This window comes from Sander lucioperca, chromosome 24 (genome assembly GCF_008315115.2).
Source record: "Sander lucioperca isolate FBNREF2018 chromosome 24, SLUC_FBN_1.2, whole genome shotgun sequence".
Classification (NCBI taxonomy): domain Eukaryota; kingdom Metazoa; phylum Chordata; class Actinopteri; order Perciformes; family Percidae; genus Sander; species Sander lucioperca.
The window spans coordinates 16,000,163-16,019,336 of NC_050196.1; the positions used below are offsets into that span (position 1 = coordinate 16,000,163).

General features: G+C 38.6%; 2 protein-coding genes across 3 annotated transcripts in view; both read right to left on the reverse strand.

Annotated features, from left to right (window-relative positions):
- The window catches only part of LOC116044624 (inactive dipeptidyl peptidase 10-like), a 57,729-nt gene extending 40,465 nt beyond the window's left edge, over nt 1–17,264 (reverse strand). The window contains exon 1 of one of the 2 annotated variants that reach the window (XM_031291967.2): nt 16,872–17,264. In XM_031291967.2, the coding sequence (XP_031147827.1) occupies nt 16,872–16,931 (60 nt within the window). In that variant the 5' untranslated portion in view covers nt 16,932–17,264. Of the gene's footprint in view, nt 1–6,512; nt 6,662–16,871 lie in introns of those variants that run through there. The other variant, XM_035998652.1, reaches the window with a different exon arrangement.
- LOC116044437 (trichohyalin-like) lies at nt 10,863–12,549 on the reverse strand. The gene has a single exon (XM_031291595.1). It carries the CDS (start codon nt 12,483–12,485, stop codon nt 10,863–10,865), a length of 1,623 nt encoding a protein of 540 aa, XP_031147455.1. The 5' UTR covers nt 12,486–12,549.
- Nucleotides 17,265–19,174: the final 1,910 nt, after the last annotated feature.

Genomic DNA, 19,174 nt, shown 5'->3' on the forward strand with positions numbered 1-19,174 from the left:
TGCTCGACCGGAGGCCAAAGCTCTATTTTTGAAGAATTTGTCAATGTGCCTTGTTTGTTTGTGTATCTATATTCCTAATAAAGAAATGAAAAAAGACTGTATCATAGGTCTACTGTATATTGTTGTTTCTTATGAGAATAGTACCAGATATGTTTTAGATTTACTCAATAGTAAGTAAGATGAAATGGTTTATATGGTGTTTTTAAAGGCTTTTATTTGTTTAATACTCGTACATCCGGTATATCTTTCTGGCTAACTTGGAGAAATCCAGCGTCTACTTTTTAGTTTTTGCTGAACAAATAGGACTTTCTTTCTTTACTATGTTTATAGCTGTCTTGTTCGCTGTCCATGGTGCTGAAACATAGAGTCTGGTTCTGTGTTGACTCTAGCGCTGTCCGCGGTTCTGGAAATCAAATCCGTCATTTAACAGAGGAAGAAACTGTGGTGGTTGAAGTACTCAGATCTTGTACTTAAGTAAAAGAAGCAATAACACAGAAATACTCTGAAACAAATACAAGTATTTAACGTTTTACTTCAGTTAAAGTACAAAAGGATTAGCATTAAAATATACCCAAAGTACCCAAAGTAAGAGTACTTGTGCAGAATAGCTAATTTCTGAATCATATATACCATATCATTGGATTATAACTATTGATGTAATAATGTGTTATGGTGGGACTAATTTGAATTTGGAGCTTTGGGGATCAATAAAGTCTTATTATAACCGATAAGTATACTTCATAATTGATCAGTTTATTATATTTTGTATTATTAATATACAAAGTAACTAGTAACTAAAGATTTGTAATGTAAATTACAATATTCCCCTCTAAATTGTAGCAGAAAATGGAAAGTACAAGTACCTCAAAATAGTACTACAGTATTTGAGTAAATGTATTTAGCCTTTTTCTACCACTGGTAAGAAAGACAAACTATAAAAGAAAACCAATCCTACACATATATTCAGGTAGGAGTTTGGTATACTTTCACATTGTGAGTCCCTAACTAATTAAAGCTGCAACAGGAAATTCATTCAAATTATAACTTGAAATCACTCATTATTTTAATCATTTATTAACAAAAAAATCATGTCTCAGCATTCATTAATCTGTTTTACTGACAAATTGTGCTGCACGTGACTTAATTAAATTAAAAATTATTAAATCATCCCACATATATATATACATATATACAGTATATTATAGTTTTTCTGTGGATATATCCCCATAGGGAGTTACAATGTGCCTGTGTCTTGCACTTTATGGTATTTTTACCCCTGATGATGTCACTTTACTACTCCTACAGTATCACTTCAGGGACTGAGAGCTCTTCTATGATATCTAGTAACTACGAAATAAATGATGGGATTATATAGCTGTGCGTGTCATCTGAGAATGAACCGGGCCAAGGCTTTATTTGAAATCCCTTCAGAGAGGAATGAAGCGAGACAATCGAGCAGATCAGTAACCAGCTGGCCTTTCCTGCTGCCAAGTGACTGGATGCAAACTGATAGGTGTCACGTAGAACGCCCCGAAGACACAAACCCCACAGCCAACACACAATACTGAGCCCACCATCCAAAAATAATGACAATAACAGGAGGTGGCGAAAAAAACACAGATGAAGATTGGAAGAGGAGTGGACGACAAAAGACAAACCAGCCTGCCTATATTACTCTCCTCATGTGTGCATTTTCTTGTATGTCTGTCCTCCTGGGGACCAAACGCTCCCACAAGGACACATTATTCATAAGCCCCGCCCCCCTTAGTTACTGTTGTCAAGTCTGTCAATCGTTCCACTGTAGAACTCTACATTAATGCTTACAGTGTAGCTACTGTAGCTTACGCTATCACTCAAAATGCATGGTCATTTTTTTAACTTCTTGGCTTTTAAACAGTGGTAGACAAAAGCAGGTTCTTCATTTCTAGCCCACAACTATCACTTTTAGCAGATTTTATCAGCTGTAGCTAGCCAGCTAATTAAGCTAACTTGTTCAACTCTGAGTTCGCCGAAGACACAATTGCTAACTAAAAGTACCACAGTGTCTGCTATAAGTAAACGTCCTGCATTCAAAATATCACTTAAAGCTATAGTGCGTAGTTTCTGTCTCCCCCATGACAAATTCTAGTAGCCAAGGAGGACACGGAGCTTCTGCAGGGGAAAGTCACCGGACGACACAGTCATACTGAGAAATCCAGAGAGAGTTGTGTGGAGCTGATAGTCTTAAATAGCTTAGTAGCAACTCATTTGGTAATGGCTTGAATGTAACGGACGTTCATTAATATCTAAAAGTTATGCACTAAAGCTTTAAGTAAAAGTACATAGGTATTAGCAACTTTCAAAGAATACTTGAAGTACCATAAGTAAAAGTACTCATTATGCAGAATGGCTAATTTCAGAAAAACATATGATCCATCACTGGATTATAATTAGTTCTCCTTCTAGACACCTAATGCATTGAGATCTTCAGATTGAAAGGTTAAAGAGGGATAGTTGTGAGTAAAAAATCATGAGACGTGCAGTAACACAAGTGTGTGTGCTTGATGGAAACTGAATGAGCAGTGTTCAGCTCAACTGAAGACTGGAGGAAAGGCTCGAGGTCAACGAGCGGGGAGCGATGGAAGAAAATGGCGGCCGATTGAAAGTCTCGAGGAAAGCAGAGGGGAAGAAATAAAGAGTATATGCAATGATGGGTGGAGAGAGGCTGAAAATGATGGAAGCTGTGGAGGAGAGGAATGGAAGAAGGTTGGTAGTAGTGGACAAGAAAGGAAGGAAAAGATCCCCAGAGCTAGTGTTGGACTCTTTTTTTCTTCTTCATTAAATATTTAACAAGTGGAATCAGAGACCACATGGAAATGATCTCTCTCTCTCTCTCTCTCTCTCTCTCTCTCTCTCTCTGACCTCGACTGGTGTTTGGAAAGTTCACTAACATCCCTGAGGCAGTAATATTCAGACCACAACCAAGCCTGTGCATTTGTACATGCATGACTTGTTCTAGCATTTGTGCATGTTTGTATTGCATATATCTGTGCACCAGCCTTCATGCCTTTGTATGTCAGAGTTTAAACATGTGCACACACATTTGTCTGTGACTTGTAACAATCCACATGGACACTGCAGAACCAAATAATGTGTTTTATTGCCATTGTGATTTGATTTATTGGGATAGAGTATTAACATATTAAACCGTTTTATCATCTTTTTCTTTTTTTTATTATTTTTATATTTTTGAACATACAGAACAGATAAACACAATTGAACAAGAACAAAAACCCTCTCCCGCCACCCACCCTCTGCGGTCTCGAGGAAAACAAAAACAATGAGATTGAGCGGAAGTAAGTAGGAGGGCGGAGCCAGGCTACTCAAGCATAACTATGTCTAGAAAATATGCCAACCACTGTTACAAAGCGAGTGGGGGGAGCTATCATTTTCTTGGTTGCGGTTGAGCCGGCTAGCCAAACTTTCTTCTGTCTACTAAGCAGGTGTAGTTTAGAGTCATCATTAAGTAACAAAACAACCGTGTTTTTATCATCATTTGTATGTGTTTGGTGCTATTACTGTTTTCTTTTATGATTTTGTTTTAGCCTACTTGTAAAATATTAAGTCCTTTTGAGCCTCTTGGCCTCTAAAAATCAAACACAACAACCAGATGATGTTTTCTTTCCTCAGAAAGCAGGCAACAACATGTGTCAAAATGTTTGAGATTCCTCCTCCTCCTCCTCCTCCTCCTCCTCCTCCTCCTCAGATCTCCAAACCCCTTGGGTTTAACTTGTTCTGCCTAATCCGGGACTGATTTCCACCTGAGACGCCAGGTGAATGTAATTAACCTGCTTCCTGGACGGAAACCTGCAGGGCTCTGAGCTTGGAACCACTGAGGTTTGGTTGAGAAGAGTGTTTTTAGATAAGGAAGACTCCTCAGTGGGTAACTGACCCAAAAGGATCTGAGGCCAAGTCCTGGTAAGAGCAGGTTAAAGAAATACTGAGGAAAAGGGCTTCACTGCATCGTCACTTAATTACATAGGCTTATGTAACTTTAGTTGGTTGTGATTGTCTTTTCCTACAGTAACTTCTTTAGATGACTCCTTCCTTTCTTCCCATGACTCCAGGGGCACGTTCAAGCTCAAAACAGTGTGCACCGTTTTGCTACGGTTTCCTGGTGCAACTGCTTGCAACGGCTTTGAGGTATGTTTTCTCTCGTTTTCTGGGTGTGTCTCTCGTTTATTGGCTGTGTCACAGGTAATACCCAATCAGCAGAGACGTGTGGTAATAAAAAAAAAAAAGTCCTACGGTAACTTCTTTAGATTTACTCCATCATGTCTTATCATGACTCCAGATTTCTAACCAATGCTTCAGTTATGCAGTGTTGGCAGAATGGGAAGAACAGGAAAACCACCTGTTATTCTGGCTTAGGAGTGTTTAGGCATTATTCCAAAGTGGTTATCCGTGCTCTTAGCCTTAAGCTGTTTTTGCGATTTTACATATTTGGAGCGGTTTGTTAACAAGATGCTGTTCTCCATCATTTCACAAACTCTGGATACCATTTTGTTCTGGATATGTGATGTTGCTGGGCATCTCTGTTGAGGTCAAAGTGTTATTCTGTGTTCCTGTCATTATATCATTGCTTCAGGGCGGCACAAAATGTAGCATGAACATGAATAAAAAGTATATTAAAGTCATTTTTAGCAAGATGCAACCATCCTAGCAGTTTTAATTACACTGACATTTGACTGCAATACTAGTGGGAAAATATCTGTGTGCATTAAAAAATGAATACATTTTTTTTCCAACAATCAAGACTAAGTAAAGAATGATTAATTTTCTGATTGTATTTTTGTATTTCTGTATTTCAGATTATTCTAAATTAACAGGTCCTTCATGTTGGCACTTAGTGACAAAAAGAGAAGGAAAGTTTGTCACAAAAGCCAAGAAAAATGCATGATTTCAATGTCTTACCGGTCAAAAAGAAAATAAATTTACTCAAGGACCAACCTGGAAATAATCATAATAAAAGAAACAAAATGCTTTACTCTCCTCCTTGATTACTAATTCATATTTCAATGTGTTTTGCAGCAGAATGGGGCCTCAAACACTGAACTGTAGGAATGCTTTAAATAACCTCAAGGCCTAAATGTCCATTTATAGAAATGCAAAATTGCAAACAGCACAGAGACAATATGCTGTGTGGGAGTGTAGTGCAGCTGGCAGATGAAAGCATGTACCTGCAACACATGCTAGTCATCTCCATGATAATACACAGATATTCTAATAGAATCAAATGCTTTCTAGGCCATGAATAAATAACCAGAAATTTGAAAATGCTTCCACGGCTAAAAGATAAACTGAAAGCTGGTATGTTAGATCAGGACACAACAACCAAAACAGTCAGGGGACTGAAGAGTGGAAGATCCTCTACCTTGACCCAGAAAAAAAGTAGGGCAGGGTTTACTGACTGACCCATCAACCAGCCTGAGGCTGTGCTGGGGCTTCAGGCAGCCGAGCAGCATGAGAAAGACTGTCAAAAAACAAACTGCAGGGTTGTAAATTGTGCCAATGGGGTTTTATTTCCATGTGACGTCACGGCCTGGAGAGACTCCTGAGTCATATTAGTTTCATACGAGGGTGACTGTTGCAGATGTCTTCGTTAGACCCAAAGACCTCCAGGGTCAAACCACAAACCTTGCATAAGTGTCAGAAAGACAGATGGGCCCGAAACATACAAAATGTAGAGCTGAAATGATTAGTCAATGAACCAATATCAAAAAAGAAAAAATACCAAACATTGCACAGCTTTCTAATTGTGATGATTTGCTGCTTTTCCTTGTCTTTTGTGAAACCGAGTTCTCAAGGTTTTAAAGCATTGGTTGGACGAAACAAACAATTTGAAGATGTCACTTTTAAGTTTTAGAGAATTGTGGTCAGACTTCTCACTATTTTCTGACATTTTATAGACAAAACAGTTCATATATTAAGCAAGAAAATACTGTAACTAGAAAGATAATCCTCCGAAACATCATCTCTTATTTTGTTCAGGTTAAGTTTTCTTTGCTTCATGAGCTTAGGAACTCCATCATAGCCCGAATAAAGTATCTTGTTAGTGGAAAATCAAAAGCTGGTTGAGGCGAGCATTTCCTGTCTTTCCATTGGCTAAACTGTGCACCGTGCAACCTCTGCATCCTGTGTTCAAATTTCACCGAAGCACAGTCTGCAGCCCACTCTACACTCAGTAAACACACAACAACAGTGTGACACACTTTAAATCCCAGAGGATGTGTTTCTGTTTCTCAGAGCCGCCACTCTCCCAGGAGGCAGCAGACACTCCTGGGGCTTGATGATATAACACAAACGTCACTCTCCTCCATTGATTCTCCAGCTATGAAGGAAACTTTAGGATTTTTTTGTTTAAAATATTCCACCCCTACTGACAGCCCACATGTCAAACACTCACTCAACACCTTCCATAACACTGTAACATCATTGCAGTTTCTATAAATAACAGCATGTTGACACCTCACCTCCGGGAACCTGAGCTCTGGGTCCATCACGTTGACGTCTCTCCAGTCCAAACACTGAACAGTGAAGCATCAAACTCAGGCAGCAGTGAGATGCTTAACCTGGGCAATGTTGTCCAAAAACAATAAAATAAATGCATTCCTTCTACAAAACTACAAGTAAAAGATAGCCTCCTCTCCTGCTCTTGATGCCAGCGTGTCTTTCTGGCTGGCTTTTCTCCTCAGAGTAAACAGACGTGTGACACACATACACATGCACACACTCACAAAACCCCTCTGTTCTGATTTTGCTACTTAAAAAATGGTGTCATTCATACGTAAAAATCAGTCAACCTAGTTTCACTTGCTGTCGTTAGTCTGATAATCTAATTGTCTAAAGTGGTGATGCTGATGCTCATTCACCCAGTTCCTGTGTTAAAGGGCAAATCAGACTGAAGTGGGTTTAAAAGAAGCAGCATGAAATTATGTTTTCTTTCTATTAAAGGTATTTCAATGCCTTTGTTTGCTAAGAAAAACAATACTGTAACCATTTCATTGTTGTTTGGATTATGTCTCCACATTCACTCCCAAACATGTTTTTTAAATAAGGTTAGGGTTAGGGTTAACTGTTGATATTTAAAATTACTGGAATATTTTCTGATATATATATATATATATATATATATATATATATATATATATATATATATAACTATACTCAACTGCAGTGGCTGGAAATAACTCATGAAGTCAAGTCGTGTATGTTTGGCCGAGAAGAATCAAACTACACCAAACATGGAGGATTTCAGGGTGAATTTATTTCCTTTAAGAGACCAAAACCTACACATCATACAGCATAAGTCTGATATTCAAAGATCCTAAATTTGCCTGTAATAAGATTAAAAGCTGCACATCTTCTGACATCTATAAATCATCAGCGAGCAGCAGGAAGGTTGACAGACAGTTTGAAAAGCCCTGAGGATTCAAACCTGTGCAGCAGGAGTTCAAAGTCAACTCAGACAGATTAAAATTAAAGTGAGAGGTGCTGCTGCGCCAGAGGAGACACAGTGAACTAAACCCCATCGGAATAAAGACCCGTTTATTGACTCACTTCATGGTGAAGCTGTGAGCAACTTGATGCTAGCTGCAGTTTAAAGTCCTGTGTAACATCTCAGTGAAATCTGTAAAAAAAAAGTCCATTTTAATCTGTCAGAAAGCGAAAAGTTGTTTTTCCTTAAAATGTCACACAAAGTGTCATTTAGGCTTGAGGGTGTGTAGGATTTACAAAAAATTAAAAAATACTTTTTCACAGTGAGACAGTCTCCACATTCACTCTTCTCTAACCTGGACTATTATCACCTGGAGGGTAGCCATGGATCACAGAGTTCATTACTGATTAAGAGAAAAGCTTTTATTAGTCGGAGGCGTTACGAGGCTGCTCAGCCCTTCCTTATCTCTGTTCTTTTTATTCAGCTCCATACTGGACCATCTGTGACCAACTGTGACTGTCCACCAGCAGCAATTAACTGAGCATCTGCTTTTTTCTTTATAGCTTTCTCTGTGCCTTTGCACTTAAACTGACAAAAACATTAGTCACAAGACTTTTTTTGAAAAAGCACCCAGAAACAATGTCATTTGTCTTTTGTATCTCTGATTGTTTTATGTTTATGTTTTGTTCACTTTGCTAATGTAGGCTAGTCCTACAGCTGGCTGAAGGCATCACATCATGTTTATTTTAGGTTGTACACACAAAATAAAGCCACCTGCTGTTTTCAGTGATTAACGCTGACTGCCAATGATGCTTTTTAGCTGTTAATTGCTGCAAGAAAAAAAAAATCATATTCAGTGTATTTGTAGGGGGAAATGCGATTTTATGAAGTTCACAAAATGTTGCAGTATGCTGTTGTATTATGTAAAAACTATGCAACTAATGTGTTGTGGTAAATTTATGTTTTGTATTACTTTTTACTTTGTGTTTTGCCACGAGGCCGTTTTGTACGATGAGGTGTCATTCACATCCAAGTATTTATGATTTATTGTCTGAAGAATGTCTTATGTTTAGGATCATATTTCTTATTCTGCAATTTCTTCAATCCAAGACAAGTTTTTCTTTTCTTTTGGAGACAATTAAAGCAACGTTGACCTTGGATATGATGTATCCTGTCTCCAGGCCTGGTATTTAGTCATTTGCTCGAGTGTAGCAGCTGCAGCTGAATGAAGAGAGCTACAGTAGTTACTCCATGTGCAGGGATGTGAGCCTCTGGGCTGCTGCCTTCATGGCACTGACCTTGGTTTGGGAAATTGCATTTCAGCGTAGTCTAACCTGAGATGATTTCTCATGAGTCACACTGTGACTCAGTGACCCAAAAATAAAAACACATCAAAGTAAACGCCAGCATGTGCAACAAGAACAAGATCGTTCCAAATACGTAAAAAAACACAGCTGCTGCATGTGTTTCTGCACGCAGGTTACTGTGATGGATAAAGGTGGATAGCATGCTGTCGGTCTAAAATGAAAAGCTGTATCTTTTGGTTGTAAGTGCATGGTTGCCTCATTTCAGTGGTGGAAGGTAACTAAGTACATTAACCCTTTGAGGTCTGAGGGCATTTTTAGATATCTTCTTGAATTCTCCATTGAAGGGTATTTGCATATGACCTGATCCCCATGTCTTTCATATCAAAATGTTCAGAACAAACTCAGCTTTATGTATAGTGACGTTCCAGAGCAATGTATAAAGAGATAATTCGGCCCTAAAGCGAAAATATTTCTTTACAAATCTCTTGTGAAAACGTATCTACACTCAATTGTTTTGGTGCTTGAAATGAGTTTACAAAAGTCTTGGGTTCACAAAAGTAACGTAATATATGATTATATAGTAAATAAATGTCTAAAATGACATTTTGTAATATGCCTTTTTGAGTAAGAGGGTTGTCAAAAATCACTTGGACTCGCCGGTGCGTCTTTTGTCCTCAGAGGGTTAACTCAAGTACTGTACTGTACTCACAATTTAAAGGTACTCATACTTTAACTGAGTATATCTATTTTCTGCCACTTTATACTTATACTCCACAATATTTCTGAGGGGAATATTGTATTTTCTACTCCACTAAATTTATTTGACTGCTGTGGGTGAGGTTACTTTTCATATTTCATATAGTAATGCAAAATGTAGTTGACATGAATAATGGTGTATTATAGATTAAGCGGCCCGGTAGTAGATAAAAAATTTTTCCCCACCTTTAACAGCTGCAACATTAGGGTTAGGGTTAGGGTTATGACTTTAACTCGTACCAGAGTATTTCTGAGGACTAGCCTTGTGTAACACTGCTCTCTAGTGACAAAGTGTAGACTTGCATGCGTTCATATACTACAGTATTATACTGTTTTTACATAAATGCAGTCATTTTGTCCATCAGGGACCCGAAAAGCTGGATATATGCAACACTTATCACACACACAATATCATCTCAAATGATAAGAGCCAGGTAGATGGTTAGATTATTAGAGTTATCTATTTGGCAGAATATGATCTGAATTGTATTATGTTTTTGAATAAATTCATGTTTTAATCTAATAAAAAGGTAATTAGACATTTATTGATTATGTTTTTCATGTTTAAAGAGTAACCAGTCAATAGTGTTCATTTCAACAGAGGACAGTTGAGGTGGTTCGGGCATCTGGTAAGGATGCCCCCTGGGCGCCTCCCTAGGGAGGTTTTCAAGGCACGTCCAGCTGGGAGGAGGCCTCGGGGAAGACCCAGGACTAGGTGGAGGGATTATATCTCCAACCTGGCCTGGGAATGCCTCGGGATCCCCCAGCTGGTTAATGTGGCTCGGGAAAGGGAAGTTTGGGGTCCCCTGCTGGAGCTACTACCCCCGCGACCCGTTACCGGATAAGCGGAAGAAGATGGATGGACATTTGCCTTTTTCCGGTGAAAATACGGAATTTCTGTCCTCTAGACCAAATTATTAGTAAAACAATCCATGATGTTGCCTTGTAATGTACATCTCAGACTGACAAGCCATCCCACCCACACACCCCAACATATATATATAAACTGTCAGTACTGTATAGAGTACAGACTGGGTGTAACATGTTCTCCCCTTTGTGTTTGAGTGCCCAGATCGCCATAGAAACAACAGCCACATACATGTGAGCCTCTGTAAATCTAACTGTAGGCCTAGTTCAGTTAACAAATGTTATTTTGAGGTGGTGACATGATTTAAACACTCAAAAACGACTGTGTATGAAATGCAAGTCCAGACAATATTATTATTTCGTTTATGATTTTTTAATGCATTATTATTATTGCTAATCTAAAGTGTAGGAGTAAACTGGAGAACCCAGAGTAAACCCATACATAAAGGTCAGCATCAGCTCTCTCTCAGCATCGCTCTTTTGGACTGCTTGACTGCATTTGGGATGGGAGGGAGCTTGGAGAAGGCCGGTGCAGAGGAGAGGTAGATCTGTTGCAGGTCAAACAGCCTGGTCTCTTCATATGTGAGCTCCAGTTTATTGTAATCATGCAGCTGTTTAATATGCTGAGGTTTAGCACTGGAATATCTGGGCAATGGCTGGTTGGTGTTTGCAAAGAGACATTTGGACCCCTCCACGCTTAAAGGGGAAGCGAACCCTCCTCTGGTTGAAGCCAAGGTGTTTTGAGCTGCATTGGGAATGGGAGGCAGACGGAGGGTCGTCCCCAGGGGGACCTTGTTGGATTTTTTATTGCTAAATTGCAGCTTCCGACATTCCTCAAACAAAGGACGGTTCTCTGCAGCGTCAAGGAGTTCATTCTCAATATATTGCCGCTGTTGTTTCTCCTTCACAGCAAACTGTTCTGCATTCTTCGCTGCAACACGTTTCTCCCTTTTGAGCTCCTCAAGGAGGGCACGTTTTTCAGCTGCCACGGCAACGTTGAAGTTATGTAATTTGATTTTGTCTTCTCTGATCTTCTGGGCCTTCACTTTTTCCTTGAGTAGGAACAACCTGTCAGCCTCCATCTGAGCCTGAATCCAGTCCGCATCGCTCTGATGCTCTGCCTTTTCATTTTGTTCTTTCTCCCGTATCTTATTCTGTCTGTGGGCAGCGATAGACTGAAACATTGCTGCCCTCTTCTCCTCTTCCTCCTTCTGCTGCTTTGCCAGATCAGCCTCTCTATCTGCCAAATCTTTGGCAAGCATCTGCTCCTCCGTCAAAGCCATGGTGGCAGCCTTCTCCTCCTGCAAGGCCATCAGGTTCTCACTAACAATCTGTTTAGGTGTCTGGATATTCCTGAAACTTTGTACCCCTTTAGTTTTTCTTTGCAATAGCTTTCTTTCCATTTCAAGCTGATCCTGTTTGGCTTTCTGCTCCTCTGTCCAAAGTGTTTGCGCCTCTCTCTTTATGTTGAGGTTTCTTCTGGACATATTTTCCAGCTGGTTTTGTAAATTACTTTTTTTCAACTCAGCTTTTTTTTCCGCCTCCTGTCTTAGCTCCTGTGCATGCCGTTCATCAAGGCTACGGAGGAATTCTGCATATTTCCCTTCCTGCAGTCTCTCTTCCTCTTTTAGCAGTTCCCTTTTTTTAATTTGCTGTATCAGATTTTTTGCCGTAGTGCAATTTTGAAGCTTCTTCTGAAGGCTTTTCTCCTGCTCTAGTCTCAGAGCTTTTTCCCGTTTGGACTGCATCATCTCCTCGTTCTTCCTGTCTTCATCTTTAGCCATTTTTTCTTTTCTTCTCTTCAATTCAATCAGTAGCTTATTCTCATTATCCAGACATTTCCTAAAGACTACACTGTTGAATCTTCTGCCTCTGGCACGCTGGTCTGCTTGGTTTTCCTCCTGCATGTTTTGCCAGGCCAAGAGGGGTTTGTCCTCTTCACTAACGTTAGATGTCGGAGTATGTGTCTCTACCTCTGCCTGCATGTTGTACACCTCGGTTTCTTTGGGCTGATTGAATACAGACGGAAGTCTGACCCATTGGGCCTTAGACAAAATGGTCACTTTTGCTGTAGCCATTTCTAAGTGTTCACGACGTGCGTTAGGTCTGACTGTAACGGTGCCTGTAAATGGAATGTGTGGAGTTGAGATATGAGTCTGGTGTGGGGAAAACCCTTTGTTTTTTTGAGCTCAGATTCTTTTATGCCTGTGACATCATCAACATCATCACATTCCGTGCATTTGTTGTTGTTTTTCCAATTGTAAACTATATTAACAAAGTTTTTTTTCTACAAACTGACATCCCAGCTTGAAAAAGGTGAAATTGAATAATGAATAAAATTAATACATCCAAAATGTACCTTAAACCTCTGGATGAAAGACGCACCGGTGTATCCAAACGATGTTTGACCAAACTCCCACTCAAAAAGCGATATTTAAAAATTTCATTTCAGACATTTATTTACTGTTTTAATCATATATAACCTAAAACTTTGTTAAACTCATTTCAAGCTCCGAAACATTTCGTATAACACATCATAAGTTACACACACACACACACACACACGCACACACACACACACACACACACACACACACACATCATAAGTTAAAGTTTGTTTTCAAAAGAGATTTGAGGAATTTCAAAAGGCGAACAGCAGCGTTTCAGCTTTAGCACCAAATTATCTCTTTACACATTGCTCTGAAACAAATTTGGGTCTCACTATATGGGAATACTGAGTTTGTTCTGAACATTTTGATGTGAAACACATTGGGATCAGTTATATGCAAATAACTTAAAAAGGTACATTTAAGAAGATATGTGAAAATGCCCTTAGACCTCAGAGTGTTAATTAAAGTGGCAATCCTTAATATTTCAGTCCTGGTTGATTTATAATCTGTATTTGAGTGAAAACAATGGCACTCTGCTGAGTTTAGCAGTCTGGAGCATAGCAGTAGAATCTCATTCTTTCACTAGGGTCTGGACTCTTGTTGTTGATACATGAGCTTCATGTTTTCAGAGTTGTGTTCATGGTTCCATTTTTTGTGTGAATACAACAGAGAAAAAATGTAATACAGCATTTTTTTCCAGAAGTTTCACCACAGACACACAGTTCATAATACTGCAAACATATAAATATTGCAATATTTTCAGCAGTCCGCCGTTGTTACTTCCTTCAGCGTTAGATAGTGACTTATAACAGACATTTATTTAAAGTTAAAATCTGCGGGATTACAGCTTTAAACTAAATTAACATAAAAACAACCTAACAAATAAGCAGCAGATGAATCAGAAATGTGATAAATAAATGTGGTAAATATGTATATGGTGATGCAAAGAAATTAAAATTAGTGCAACCTTAAACATCTATAGCACGTAGTTATTATATGCATGTTAGTCTATGACATACACATTAATAATCAAGGAACATTAATCTAAAAACATTAATATAAAGGTAAAACACTAACAGGGGATGTTTAACTGCAGAATGAGTGGTTTTACTCTTGACACTTTAAGTAAATATTGTTGATAATACTTGAATGCAGGACTTTTACTTGTGGAGTATTTTCACAGTGTTGTATTAGTACTTCTATTCAAGTAAATGATGTAATACTTCTTCCAACACGGCCATGCACAGGCAGGAACTTGGCAGCATGATCTCTCATCTCACACACACAGCCTGGCGTTCACACGATAACAGCGTAGGCTGTCCTGCAAATGCAACCAGCTCAGCTCTGCATTTCACTTTTCTAAACAACAAATGTAGTTTTTCACTCGTAGAAGCATTCAATATATGCATCATAATATTGTCTAGGCCTGTCTGTTTTACTGAGGGATTGGGAAGGGGTTAAATGATTAGCAGGTGACGCATATAAACGCTTAAAGGCTAACAAACATGCTGATGAGCTTCTTCACTCCATGTCCATCTCCACGGTAACAGATGGCAGTGACGACAGGGCTGTTAATGTTCAGTGATTTGGACTGTGGTTAGGAACTGAACATGCTGAACAACCCTGTTAGAGTGGCAATCTGTTCAGTTACAGGTTTTTAGCTTGTTGCTTCAAAAGGAATAAAACAACTTCAAGTTCTTGGTTTCAATCTTTTGCATTTTAAGTGTAAAACAGAGCTAAAGGTTTGTGAATATTGGCTTACACTACGACTCCATATGAATGATAAAGTTTCTCTAAGTAAACCTAGAATGTGGTGATACGGCAACAGCGTGTTCACAAGTTGTTTCTGCTGCCGCCAAGTGGCCAAAGATTCAGTGAATGCGAGTTTACCTCAAACGTGAAAGCTGCCCTGTTACGGAGCGTACACCTGACAAATGGCAAGCAGCTAACTGACCCAGCTTGAGTTGTGGAGTGAAAACCAAAAAGAAGAATATGCAAAATAAGCATTAACATGCCACTGTCTCAGATAAACAAAGACCTTAACAATGAAGAAAGGTGTCCATATTTAATCTCTCTATTTAAATCTGAGTGGGTTTATATTTTCTTATATCTGCTTTGGAAATGACTTTGTTGAGATGTAACGTCTCCAGAACTCTTTGATTTGTGTTGAGAGTAAGATGATTGACATGTTGTAAAGCTGTTTTTGTTCCGGCTGATGAATCCAGGGTCACCACAGCTGCTCTGTTTTCGGCTTCAGTTTGCAGCGTTCACAGGAAGTGAATTAGTTCAGGGTCACTCTTTAACCCCCGCAGGTCCTGTGTGGGCAGACAGCCCAACACATCCTGTGTGGAAACCTTAATATTGCTTTCAAATGCTTCACTTTCCTTACTTATTCTCCATTTAATAGGCAGTGGTGTTTCACAGATATGAGGCAGGAGGGGATATGTAATGTCCCAGAAATGTGTGTTACACCCTACAAGAATACCAATCGCAGCCTCGTCAGACTAAATTGCCATTTTGTTTTACTTTATTCCTTCTATTTAAATTGCTGAACACATTGGAGATATAGGTGGCGATTCAAAGGTCTTAAACCAACGAGGGGAATCATGAATACTTAGAATTGTGGCGGTACTGTATATAAATGGTCATATTAGCAGATTGAACCTTGAAAATAATACTGAAAATACCTTTGAATACATTTCCTGACTCTTTTATGTCCACATTTGCTGCCATGTCTTAGCAGTTACATTGTGTTGAACTCTGCAGTTAAAAATGCTGAAAAAAAAATGATTCAGCTTGACTAGAAAGTTTTTGTCTTATCTGAGGACATACCGATGTTTTGGCACAAACACGATCCGAATTAATGCAATTAAACGCCAACACAAAAAGCTAATTTGCTACTAAAGACAAAATTGTCTGTATCAATATTGAAAGCTTGTAATAGTATTACTGTATACCAGCTAAAGGCTCATACTCACACCAACAAATCCACAAAAAATGAAATCTCTCCATTAGCAGTGGGTAAATGATGTATCTCAAGAGGCACTGAGGCCCCAATTTATTTATGAAGCAGCTAAAGCACCAGACGCTGGAGTACTGAGCTGTTATTATTACACAATTAAAACCATTAATAATGTACGTGAAAAGCAACAAAGCATCAATGGTTGTTTTACAGTATGTACTGCTGTTTTGGATGATGTTTTATACAGAATACAAAATATTCTCTTTGCATAAATTATGGAACCTCACTCCTGCCAGATTATTCCCATCCTGCTGCAGCACAGGATTGTACGGGATTATACTTTGGCTGTTCATCTTCCTGTCTCGCAGCGTTGCATAAACTGTGAGCAATAATGAAGCTCTTTAATGTCAAAGCCTTTACTGTCACTGTGAAAAGGTCACAAGGGGACTTTGAGGATCCAGTTTGACAGATAAAGACATATATTTCATTTTGTATTTTAAATATTCAATGCATGTTCATTTGTAATTGCTGGGTTACTGGTCAATTTTCAGTCAGTAGACATTTACAAAATATGGACTTCAAACCTCGTGGTCCAGTTTTGCTTAAAGTTGCTAATCAGGGTACATTTTTCCTTATTATCAGAAAACACACCAAAGGGCAGTCTTTGAAAAAAGTCTCTAATGACTTATTGAAAGGTGCATTATTCAGAAAAAGAAAGGGGAACTCTGCAACAAATGCAAAAAGATCATTCAAAAGCAATTTAAAAAAAAAAGACTTAAGGAGGAAAAATGAGATCCAGAGAGTGGGTGTATTTTCATTTTGTCTTTCATATTAACTGTTTTGTGCAGGCATTTGGTTGTATGATAAAGCCTTGGGCATATAAACTTTCATTTAAAAACAAAATATCCACCTTTTGAAGAAGATTTGTGAGACAGTTATTCCTGCAGCTCATTGATATTATGAAGGAATTATAGGGAGAGTGTGAAAGCTCAAATAAAGTACTGACTGCTTCAACACTTCAGCAACAGTTCCTTCTGAATATGCTTTGTGTGTGGTGCAGTGGTTATAGAAAGTGTGACAAAGAAGCCACAACATGAACAAATCCACCTTACCTTGGAATCCTTGACTGGCTGACACTCAATCTGATGAGACACGGACGCAGTTTGGTTCATCTTTGCTCCTCAGTTTCACTGATATGCTCCTCTTATCTGATCCAATAAAATCCCTTAAGCTGCTTAAAGTTTTTCGACTTCCTCCGGCTGCTTCTCAGCTCCAAGCTGACCAAAGCAGAAAGTGATGCTAATAATGCTGAAGGCTGCAGAGCTGCTCTTCCTCGTCGTTGTTGAAGCTTCACTAGAGGCGATACATTCAAATACACAATCTCTTTTCCCTCTTTTGTTTCTCTCTCTGGCAGTAAAATGCTCTCTCCTCTTCTCTCTCTTCCTCTTCTCTCTCATATGTGCAGCTTCAGATGCAGCTGACAGACAGTTCATAAACCAGGAGGTTTGCCAGTGCCTCCCACATACCAAGACGCGTCTTCATCAGAATGCAAATGTGCTCGAGGCAAAGATATTTGCAGGCGTTTGGTTTGAGCTTTTTTACATCTGAAGCTGATGTTCCTATTCAAAAGCACCTCACAGCAGGAGGTTTAGTGTTTGGATCAAAGATGTTTTGACAGGAGTTCACACTGATGAATGAATGTTAAGCTCAAACTTAAAGAACCTGCTGCTTTCTGTTTCATTAAAAATGCATCAAGTGGAGAATCCACTATATTGGAAAAGAGTAGCTATGGAAGATGAGAAGCAGATAGATAATATTAGACAGTTCTCATGCTTTATGTGGTTTTAAAGTAGCAACACAACGGTGTAAGGATACTCTGTTTCCAGTTAAAATGCCTTCAACATTTTACTCAAGTACTCATTTTAAAACCACGAGTATGCTGCAAAAATCTCCTCACTGAGGATTTTTTTGTGCTTGATGTTACATTTGGTCGCCATTGTCTTAAGTATTTAATTTTTCTTGATTTTAGTGCAGCCTGTCTTGTGTTTTTGTTTTGTTTTTGTTTTGATATAAAGACTCATTTCTAGAAAACCTTTTTTTTTTAAAAGGTTTATATTTGAACCTGTTTATTTAAAGACTTAAATGAAAATAAACACTTTTTCCCATTTTTGTGTTTTAAACTAAATCATCAACTAATATTTGAACATTCCTACTCATGCACTGTAATTGAATTTCATGCAGGAAGTTAGAAAGTTAGTTATTGTCAAAAATGCTGTTTCAGTGAGACTTTGAAAGCCTTGATGTGCTGACTTTTAAGGTGGGATCCAGTTTCTTTTGCAGCACATTAAAGAAACAGGATTATCATAAAGCACTGTACAGATAGGTCTGGCAGATATAGATATATAAACTTTGAAAGATGATGCTCGGTGTGGACAGCCGTCAGAGTGTCAGATGGACTAATAAAAAAGGACAATAAAGCAAACGAGGAGACAGAGTAGTGTTGTATGTCCTCTCTCCTGAGTTTAATAGACCACGTGAGTCCAAATGGATTTCAAGAATACAATAGTGTAATATAACTCCACATCCATAATGCTAAGGTAATCTTACTGGATCTATATCCGGAAGGAAATCTCTGTCTTAGGTTGTTTAATGTAACACTAAAGGTTAAGTCACAAGATCAATTGTGGTGTAACATACAGATCATAAAAATATTTATAAAGTATTCTATGATACTGTGACAACACAGTTGGAAACTGTAAGGGAAGTAATATAATTAAATTAGATTACAAAAAGTGAAATACTCCACTACAAGTACTACTTTAAATTCTTTCTCAAGTAAAAGTACGTAAGTATTAGCACCAAAATATACTTAGAGTACTACAAGTTAAGGTGCTCACTAGGTGGAATGGCTCATTTAAAATATATATTATAACATTCCACTTATTACTACCAGGCACCTTAATCATTAATAAAAATGACATATTTTGTCTATCTTATCTGACTCTGCAAAGTAACTAGTAATGTTGTCAATTGGAAATATAATCGACCACATCCTGTCAGGGTGGGTAGGTGAATGGCGGACCCAAATAGCAGAGATGGAAGCAGAGGATAGTTAGATGATTTAATCAAACAAAATCATACTAAACCAAAGGAGTCCAAGAAAAGGCAGGCAAAAGGGTATCCAAAATAAATTCCAAGATAAACGTAGAAACACCGGAACACGAAGACTAACAGGGAAGACTAACACTCAGGAAAACTACTGGAGACGAAACACACAAACCCAAACACATACAATGATCCGACAACAGACAAGGGAAAGACAGAGACTAAATACAAGAGGTAACAAGGGACAGGTGATACAACAGGTGGAACACATCAGGGCGGGGCAGAACAATCAGACAGGCGGGAAAACAGA

Bases quoted from the DNA above. Each gene is read 5' to 3' on its own strand.
- LOC116044437 (XM_031291595.1), bottom strand. From the start codon at position 12,485: ATGGCTACAGCAAAAGTGACCATTTTGTCTAAGGCCCAATGGGTCAGA.